Here is a 10,392-nt window from a genome sequence, read left to right as displayed (position 1 = left end):
TCTGGTAGTTTAATTTCTCTGAAAATTTGACATGAGCAGTTTCATATCTACACTTGAAACATTTTATCCCTAACATGGTATTTGGACTACATTATCTTTTGCTATGTCTTCTTAGTAGGCTAAGGGCAACAATATAGCTCTATATCCTTCAAGATGAGAACTAGCCAAGGGTGAATTTTCACCAAATAGTGTGATATTTAAGTTGTGCATAAACCATTTCACAAGTTTGCAAGGATAACTTAAAATATTCATCAATGGTTTTAAGGAGAAGAATTTCACATCTCTTTTGTTCAAGGCAGGACCATAAGATATGGATCTTATATGAACAGTCTGTTTGAACTTACCTGCAGATTTTCTCCCTTACAGCAGACAAACACATATAGCTCAGCTATTAACAACTTTGAGTTAACAGAGAAAGAACGAGAAATTGAGATTGTTAAATGTCCGTGGAAGTGGTCAAAGACTCTACTTCTACCTGTTACCACCTTCTAGCTTCGTTTTCCCTGAGGGAGAAACTGACTGATCTGAATCCAGGCGCTTATTCAGCTTTTTTTCCAGCACAATAGAACTTGAAGGTATTGGTAAAATTCTATTTTATCCAGTTCAAGTGAGTGATAGTAGCTTTTTACCTCACTAGAATGCAGAATTCCAAAATGTGATTCAGGGTTGAAGAGCTTTAGATTGGGGTTTAGAATGTAAAACACAAGCTAGAGAAGGTAGTGATGGAAAACACTTCATTGTTTTTCTACATTTCCCATCCCTCTTGCAGGGACACAGGACCATGTGGCTAATTTGAGGGCATGCATTTGAAGTGGGTATTAACTTTAGTCATGTTTGGGTTGAAGCACTAGAAAACATACATGAAATTCTCCAGCCTCTTATTTACTACAGTGGCAGGTGGAATAGTCTTGAATAGTGTGTCTTGAATAGTGTGGCTACAAAATAGTCTCAATCAGCTTGGAACCTTGAGTATGGAGTAGATCCTATTCCTCTGTCCTGCACAAGATAGGCAGTGTGAGCAAGAAATTAAATCTTCATGTGCAAAACTACTGACAATTTGAAAATGCTACCTGATCGTACATAATTGTATTCTTAATGAGGATAGAACTCTCCCACCTGCAATGCATGAGTTATTTCATACTTTTAATTTAGATGTAAATAAATCTACATGTCACACCCCAGACTCCTCTGAAGTGGCTCTACAGAACAGATCATGAACAATTCAAGCAAAGCTTTAGCTTTCAACCAAATATACAGTAGTGAGCAATATAATTCAGTAAACAAGATTGCTTTCTACTGCACAAAAAACAGGAAATAATTAAATTTCTTATAGACATTTCTTTATTATATTTTCCCACTTGAATATTTAGAGAATAATTTAAATGTAATGTATACTGACAGCAAGCACAGTATCGAATGTTAGGATTTTTAATATTTTTCTTTCTCACCCTTTATTCCTTTAGGAAAAGGTATTTAGATGACCGCAAAGAAACAATTATTATGCTAATCACGGTATGCAATAACACAGAAAAGAAAGCAACAAAGAAGTGAAAACGTCTTTCTCCTCAAATCACTTTTAATTCGTTTTTCCACAGCCATATAAATTTAAAGTATGAAACAACAATAATACAACTATAGAATCTAGGTTCTCTTTCAAAGCAGCGGCATATAAAACATAGAAAAGCTAAAACCTCAGCACAAGCTTCAAAAAAACAAGGACTGAGAGGTTTTTTGATGAAAACATGAAATGCACAAAATACAGTACACAAAATACTAAAATGCATAAAATATAAAGCTACACATTTCAGGTAGAAAGCATTGTAAAATATATAAAATATGCAAGAAATCAAAACCAAAGAGATTTTTCTTAGAGTAGCATGAATACACTGGAACTGGCAATTAGCATTTGAAGATGGGAACAAGAAAATAGCAGTTTCCCATTTAAAACTTTATTTCTAGGCTTTAGGATTTCACCTTCTTGACATCCTTCTTTCCAGAGCTCTCAGTAGCTGACTCTGCTTTTCTTTTCTGTGACTAAAATGGAAATAGATTTAATGTTCTGCTCCAATATGCACATTTTAAATGGCCGAACAATGTTAAATCTAGGATGTAAATGCATTAAAAATTTTAACATGAATATTCACTTCAATGTCACACTCACAGTTAATGTTCTACATAGCCCAACAAACTATATAACCCAATGTAAAATAACCTTTAAGGATGTTTCTTCTTATGAAAAGACATAAAATATCCATCAAAAATATTCATCAAGTATCTACTTACACACGGTATATAAATGTACTCTTATCTTAAAGGACTATTCAATACTTTTAAGTTTTAGCAGAAATTTCACTTTTGTTACTCTTTAAAAACTTCTGATCGATTTCAGCATACCATATTTCACATCTTCCATGATGGTCATTTTTTTTTCACTTTTTAGCATCTCTGAAATCAGGATGCATCTTACAATGAATCCCATTATACTTGGCAGTATGTTTTTCTTAGTGACACAAAAAATAACATTGTGTCTTACAGTGGAAGGCATCTCAGATTTGATGAAATATGGCAGCTTATTTAACCACACTTAAATGATACGATGTACTAAAGAATAAATTACAGCTATACAAAAAAAAACTTGACTGGTTTAAAAATCAAGTTGTCTTATTATCTAACATTTCACTCATTACCATGTAAAGCTTTGTTTTCTGCTCAAAGTTCTCATTTGCAGTCATGATTCCACAGAGATTAGATGAAATATGTGATCAAATCAGGACTCTTGTTTTCAACTTCAGCATCAATCCATCCCTAACCCTCACTTGGCCCAAAAGGATTTTTCGTTACAGTTCACTTTATATTTGTGAGGATTCATAAAATATTGAGCCCCATTGCTAGAGAATCGAATCATATGGTTTACAGACAGATAAGAAACATGTGATTGTGGTAGGATTTTTTTCTTTCCAAACAAATTAGCAGGTCATAGAAACAGCTCATGGTATCATTCTGGCATTTAACATAATATAGGCATTTTAATTATGTAAAAAAACGAGATGAACCTAAAAGTTAGGAAAATGCTGAAAATTTTACCATTGGAGTTTTAGTTGCCCGTTTCTTCTTTTCTGCTCTCTCTCTTTCCTCAATTTCCATATTTTCTTTCTCAATCAATGAAATGAGAGTGTTACAGCGTCTCTGAAATTCCTAAATGAAACAATAGAATGACTTCATTTCTGTAAATTCAGTCATAATCTTTCCAAAATTGGCAATTATTTATCTGTATCATTTCTGTGATGAAGAATTTCCATAAGTGATATTCCTCAGAACAATATTCATACAGGGTATAAGGTTCACTAAAACTATGGGTGGGAACAAATATCCTTTGAGAAGTAACTAAACAAACCATGGTATATCTACTCTATGGAACACTACTCAGAAATAAAAATAAAGAATTAGTAATATAAAAACCTGAATGAGCCAGGTGCTAGTGGCTCACACCTGTAAGCCTAGCTACTCAGGAGGCTGAGATCCGAGGATCATGGTTCAAAGCCAGCCTACACAGGAAAAGCCCGTGACTCTTATAAACCACTAAAAAACTGGAATTGGCGCTGTGGCTCAAGTGGTAGAGCACTCGCCTTGAGCTGAAGAGCGCAGGGACAGCGCCCAAGCCCAGAGTTCAAGCCCCACGACAGACAAAAAAAAAAAAAAAAAAAAAAAAAACCAACACCTAGATAACATTCTTGAAATGACAGAATCATATAAATGGAGAAAAAGTGAAATGCTGTGAGGGCTATGGAGGGAAGAATGAGAATGACATCAAAAAACAATGGAGTCTTGTGTAGGTGATGATCAGTTATACAAATTTATACATACCAAAATTACACACACACACACACACACACACACACACACACACACACACACACACACGCAGTTAACATCAAATCAGCAATGAGTTATGCACATGGGCATGTGCAAGTATAGTACATGCACTGTAATAGTAAGATGATGAATTACAAGCTCTCACTCACTGAAAATGAATGTCAGTATCAATACCTGATGTAGAATAAACTATGTCTCTTCAAAATTCATATCTTAACTCTCAATGTGACTATATTTAGAAATGGATTATTTAAACAGTTAAATAATGTTAGATGAGATAAAAAATGGTCAGACCATAATGTAGGACCCATAAAATTGGGCCTAAAGGCAATAGGAATAATGTATTACTGTCTTTTTCTTTCCTCCTCCTCTTCCTCTTTTTCTTCTGCTTCTTCTTCCTCTCTACGCACATGTGAAGACATCATGTACAGAAGAATGTGAACCAGAAAACCAACCCTACTGCCACTTGGACCTCTAGCCTCATAATTATGAGAAAATAACGTCACATAGGAAACCTCGACTGTGGTATGCTGTTATGGCAGCAAAGCCAGACTCGTTATATACTACCTTTCTAAAAAGCAAACTGAAAATAAGAAAGAAATAGATTTTGCTGGTGGTGATGTTGTTTTGGATTCAGTTTTTTTTTCTTTTTAGGGGGAACCAATGGGAGTGTAGAAATGGAGGGAGAAAACATGAACAAATGCAGTTTTGGTACTCAGTAGACACTATGGAAAAAGAACTATTCAATTTGTGGGTGAGGACAGGATGGGGGAAACTGAGGGAAAGTAAAGAAAGAAGTGACATTGTCCAAAAAACCATACTAATTACCTGCACAACACCTAGTAACAATAAGTTTATATTTTAAAAATCTTGCATACTTTCTGACCTAACAGTTCTATTATTATTTTACTGTCAGCAAATAAGAAAGGCCTACAAAGAATTCAAAAGAATTTTCACAATGGTGTAAATGGGGAAAGACTGGGAACTAATTATGTTTTTGGTAATTTGGAAATAGAATACATAGACACAATAGCTGGAAGAATATAACAAGAATGTGATCAGTAGTTAACAGCAACTACTTCTGAAATAAGACCACTGATACTTTCTTTGCCCATACTGCCCAGGGCCAAACTGATCATCCGCCACCAAGTAGTTGGACTAGGAAGTTTCATTTTGTCCTTTACGTTAGCCTGAATATTTGAAATTTGCTAAAATGAAGATTTAGTTCTTAAGTGATCTCTAAAGGTTTCAAAGAAATGGTAATTTTAATAGTTTTAGCTTTCCAAATAAAATCAGGGAATAACAAGATAGGAATTGTTAATTTCCTAAGTGTTATCAACTATCCAAGTACTTACTACTCACTCTTCAGCTCTCAAACAGGAAGGAAAATACAGTCTAGCCAGAGAAAATTACAGATTGACAGGCTAATTTCCAAGTATAGGTGATCTTTTTTGTTTTTTGGGGGTCCGGTTGTGGGGCCTGAACTCTCGGCCTGGGTATTGTCCCTCAGCTCTTCAGCTCAAGGCTAGCGTTCTACCACTTGAGCCACAGCACCACTTCTGGCTTTTTTCTTTTTACTTATGTGGTGCTGAGGAATCAAACCCAGGGCCTCAGGCATGCAAGGCAAGCGCTCTACCACTGAGCCACCTCTCAGCCCTAGGTGATCTTATATAATACTGGAATGTTGATTTCTCATATATCCCAATTACCCAAGGTTAAATAATTTAGGGAAAAGAACATTGGAATCTTAGTTACAATAGTGGTGATATATTTAATATGCAGATCAAACACTCTTCATAGCTTCATACACTAATACACACACAAATTAAACAGCATGTTATTTAATTTATCTATTATAGGAAGGGTGAAGTTGACCCTGATGAGATTTGATCATTGGTTTCTAGGGAGACTAGATAAGATTCTTTATATGAAGTTGATTCTTGAATCATTAAGCTATACCCTCTGGCTATTATTATTCTCAGTAAGTAATAGTTGCCTGTGACTGCAGATATCTTTAGATACATATTCATGATTCATATGAATGATTCACAGAAAAACACTAATACTTTGAGACAGTCTCATATGCAGGGAAGTAGAGTATCACAAAATGATTAAAAATAGACTGCACAATAATTTTCTACCTTTATTATCTTTAACCTACTACCAACTACTCCAGACACAGAAAAATAGTCTTAACTCTCTAGAGGAAGAAATCCAGGACTAGATGATTATGGGTATTACCTTCCTGCATAGATCATGACTCATTCTCTAGAGACATACCAACCCAATTTTCTAACTATACACTTAACAACTGCCTAACTAAACATGGTATAACAAACAGAATATCGCTCAAAATCAGAAAGGCCAAATTACCAATAAAGCAGTGACTCACTGCTTAAATAATTAAATGACATGAGAAAGTTTCTAAAAAAACAGTTGTTTTTCCTAATTTCTCCACTTACATGTGCCCCTAGATTTTTATTATTCCATTTGTATTTATATATTCTGGAATTACAAGGAACTGTCCATAGAGCCTCAACCAGTTTCTACAGTTCTGTGGTCCAATGATGTCTTTGTCCCATCTCTACACTCTTCATTTAGGAATTAATAAGTTTAAGGGAGAAAAATATCACATTGAAGGAAAAAAATGAAGACAACAGAAGGGAATAGGAAAATGACAATTTTTGGAAAAACATTGCATGTATAAATATGTATGAAATGCTGAATTTTAAAAAGGTTAAACAAATATATCCATGGCAGGACTTTCCAGAGCTTTTAACATTCTGATACAGAATGGGAGTATCTATGACAGGATTTAGTGTTGGTATGTATCAAATGTGTTTCAACATATTTAAATATTCTGAAACTATGTTTAGTAAAAGCCAACTTGACAAATGATATGCAAGCTAAGGGTGATCGCTAAGATTAAGTAAGAATCAGAGTTAGATCAAAGATCATAGATATATGAACAAAAAACTAAGTAATTTTACATAAGGTAGTTGATAAAAAGCCATCTTAAAATTTTGGAGCAACACCAGTGCTACACTGTATTTACTACTCAAATATCTCTCAATACAGATCCTCACTGGTAAAGGTCATCAAATTATACACTGTTAAGATCAAAAGGGACCTAAAAATAAAAATTATTCAAGTTAATGCCTGAATAATCCTTTGTACTATATACTTGCTAATGAGTCATGGAGCTTGCCTAACAGAATTCTTCAGCAACTGTATTCTAAAGCTGGCAATTCTACCTCTGGACAAACTTGCTCTCTTGTGGCAGGCAGACTACCTCAGATCAGGGCAAGAGAGATTAGAGACACACACAGAGACAAGAACACATCACCACAAGTGAGTTTCCCACTTTCTCCTTTATCTTTCTGTTCTGTTCAGGATCCCAGACTATGGGAAGGTGCTTCCACATTCAGAGTGTATCTCTTAGAAATGGACGGACTGAATCCTCTAAAATTGTGAGGTAAAACAAATACTTCTTCCATTTAAATTTCTCAGGTACTTGTGACATAGATGGAAAGTCAAATTGACACAGAAAATTGATACCAGAAAGGGGTACTCATTCCTGTGACTAGATGGTATGGTTTAGAAGTCGGGAATTTGGAGAAATGTGGTGATGTGAGCTAGAATAGCCCTAGAAGAGCTCAATGGGTGGGTAATTCTGGAAGAAGCTCAGAAGACTACAATTCCAGTAGGAATGTGGGAAAGCATATTTCATTTCATCTGAGACTTCTATCTGATAAGAGAGTTGCAGAGCTCAATGCTCACACAGACCTATATAGGAAAATAACAGCTGTGCTCAGCCAACCAGGCACTGAGACTACTGCAGCTGTGGTGCAAAGGGGCCTAGAAACTGCTTGAACTAGGGACAGACTTTGTTGTGGTCCACATGATGCTGGTTTTATAAGCATGCAGAATGAGTTCTAGAGTCATGAGACATCCACCCAGTTTCCAAGGAAAGCTTGGTAGGCCAAGCAATGTGTGTGACAATGTAAGAGTCTCTCCTGGAAGCCCCTGAGAGCTATGACTTCGAGAGAACTATGACAGCAAAGTCTAAGCTGCAATGGAAACTTAAGATGTCTGGAGATTCTGTGAGCAAGCACTGTCCACTAAGGAAAATGTCAGGCTATGAGTTAAGTAAGTCCAAGAGAGAGGCTATAAGAGGTACAGACCTCTGGAGCTCACAACCCACTGCTGTGTGCCCTGGATGCCAAACATAAAGCTACTGGATTGGCTTTCAGTCTTGCTTTGGTCCAATCCTTCTGCACTGTTTTCCTATTCTTCCCTTTAGGAATGGGAATGTGTGCTCTGTGCCGTTGTATTTGAACATATGCAACATTTTTTTTTAATCATACAAGTGCTCATAGCTAAGAATTTGGCTCAAGTCTCAAAGAAAACTTTCAAGCAATGCAGACCTGTGACTTTGGGGACTTATAGAGATGGAGTAAATGCACTTTTTATTAGGAGATGAACAAAGGTCTCGGGGGCAAAAGTAGTATGTTAAGAATGTTTAAAAGGTATGTAGGGGTGTAAAATGACAAGGAACAGACTTCTGGTGGTTATTGTTGGATGTCAACTTGATTTCATTGAGAAGCACCTAGGCCATTAGCAATGCTTACCTCTGGGGATGTCTGGGGATGTCAGTGAAGGTGCTTCCAGAAAGCATTAACTAAGGAGGGGAGACCTGTCCTGACTATAGGTAGGCAGCACCATCCCACAGTCTGGAGTTCCAGGTGTAATAAAAGGATAAAGCCAGTGCACACACGCACATATCCTATCTCTACTTCTTAACCACCATGATACAGCAGTTCTTCACTCTGCTACACAATGCCCACCATGATCCTCTGAAAATATGAAACAAAATAAATCCTTCCTCCCTTAAGTTGTTTTTTCTCAGGTATTTATCCTGGTAACAAGAATTCTGATGATAAATACCCTATCCTTGGTTCTATTATTTCTTTCCCTCCACTTTTCATACATTATTTTAAACCAGATTTCAGTACATTTTTTCCAGTAAAAAGCCAGATGGTAAATATTTTCAGCTTTGCGAATGCCACAGACTCTGTCACAACTATTCAGTTATGCTGCTGTAGCATGAAAACAGCTATAAACAATACATAAATGAGTATGTACCTCTGTTCCAATAAAAACCTTACTTCCAGACACTAACATTGCAATTCTGTATACTTTTCACGTACCAGAATAGTAGTCTTTCTATTTCTTTGAACCAGTAAACATTTAAAAAATCATTTGTAGCCTGTAAACTATGCAAATGAGGTTTTGCCAACTCTTGCCATAAATTACAGACTTCATATTTACTTTAAACAAAATTGTGCTGTTCTGTTTTCTCATATCTCTCCAATGGCTTAGGAGTCCACTCAATGCAAAGTCATTCATATTTCAACTTTTGATAATAGGATATACCTCTCTACCTTTAATAAATGATGTAATGTTTGCAGTGCACAGTGCTGCCCCTTGGTGTGTGGTGAATATCAATCACCCCAGGCACCAAGTTCAAATATTCTTTGCCCCTACTCAGCTTCAAAGCATCAATTCAAAAAGCACATCAGTAGACTTGAAGTGACTTATTGAAAAAGATTAAAGAGGTTCCACATTACATTTCTTATGTAGTAAAATCCTAGACACTAAGCCTACCTAAGTCTGAATGACAGAAGGTCTGTGCCTTTTATGGTTGAAAGTCAAAAGTAGCTGAATGAGCAAGAGCAAAACTGGAAAAAAAAAACACTTCACATTTGTTCTTCTGAATTTGTGATAAAATTCTATGTCAGGATTTTCTTCTACAGTTCTTAGTAAAATGAAATGAACATGTTTTTCTATTTTTTAAACATACCCTTTTCATTTTACTTCTAGAAAATAAAATTTTAATTAACACCTTTGTCTATAAATTCTCTGCTATAGTTTCCAGATTTTGAGTCACATTTGAACCTCTGCTGAGATCTGAATATCATGGTTCAAAGCCAGCCCAGGAAAGAAAATTCTATGAGACTCTTATCACCAAGTAACCACCAAAAAGCTGGATGTGGAGCTGTGGCTCAAGTGATAGAGTATCAGCCTTGAGTGAAAAAAGTTTAAGGACAGTGCCTAGGCTCTAATTTCAAGACCCAATACCAGCACGAAAAATAAATAACTTGAGTCTATACTAAAATCTCATAGCCCAAGAACACTGAGTTAAATGGAAACTGATGCTCTAATAAGTATATCCTACATTTCCCAAACAAGGACCAAATAAAGATACTTGTATGTAATTACTACCATCTGTAAAATGACTTTATATAAATTATTTTTACTTTTTTGCAAGAGAAAATGCATCGGTGTAAGTACCTAAAATGGATTCTTGTTAGTGCGTTAATTGTATTTCTGTTTATCAGCATAGTCTAGGCCCCTAAATGAAATGGTAGAAATGCATAACACACAGGAAATCTACAATTAGATATTCAAGCATGATTATATCAAGGCTGCTGCAGGAATGAAAGGCAACCTCTATCA

General features: G+C 35.7%; 1 protein-coding gene across 4 annotated transcripts in view; it reads right to left on the bottom strand.

The window, feature by feature from the left end:
* Nucleotides 1–1,558: 1,558 nt before the first annotated feature.
* The window catches only part of Smarca1 (SNF2 related chromatin remodeling ATPase 1), an 86,439-nt gene continuing 77,605 nt past the window's right edge, over nucleotides 1,559–10,392 (bottom strand). For 3 of the 4 annotated variants that reach the window (XM_070039756.1, XM_070039755.1, XM_070039759.1), the window contains 2 exons: nucleotides 3,085–3,195; nucleotides 1,559–2,034 (listed from right to left, as the gene is read on the bottom strand). In XM_070039756.1, the coding sequence (XP_069895857.1) occupies nucleotides 1,963–2,034; nucleotides 3,085–3,195 (183 nt within the window). In that variant the 3' untranslated portion in view covers nucleotides 1,559–1,962. Of the gene's footprint in view, nucleotides 2,103–3,084; nucleotides 3,196–10,392 lie in introns of all 4 variants that reach the window. The other variant, XM_070039758.1, reaches the window with a different exon arrangement.

Source organism: Dipodomys merriami, unplaced genomic scaffold (assembly GCF_024711535.1).
Source record: "Dipodomys merriami isolate MVZ:Mamm:240054 unplaced genomic scaffold, mDipMer1.0.p SCAF_3, whole genome shotgun sequence".
In the NCBI taxonomy this organism is placed as follows: domain Eukaryota; kingdom Metazoa; phylum Chordata; class Mammalia; order Rodentia; family Heteromyidae; genus Dipodomys; species Dipodomys merriami.
This window is presented reverse-complemented; position numbering and strand designations above follow the sequence as displayed.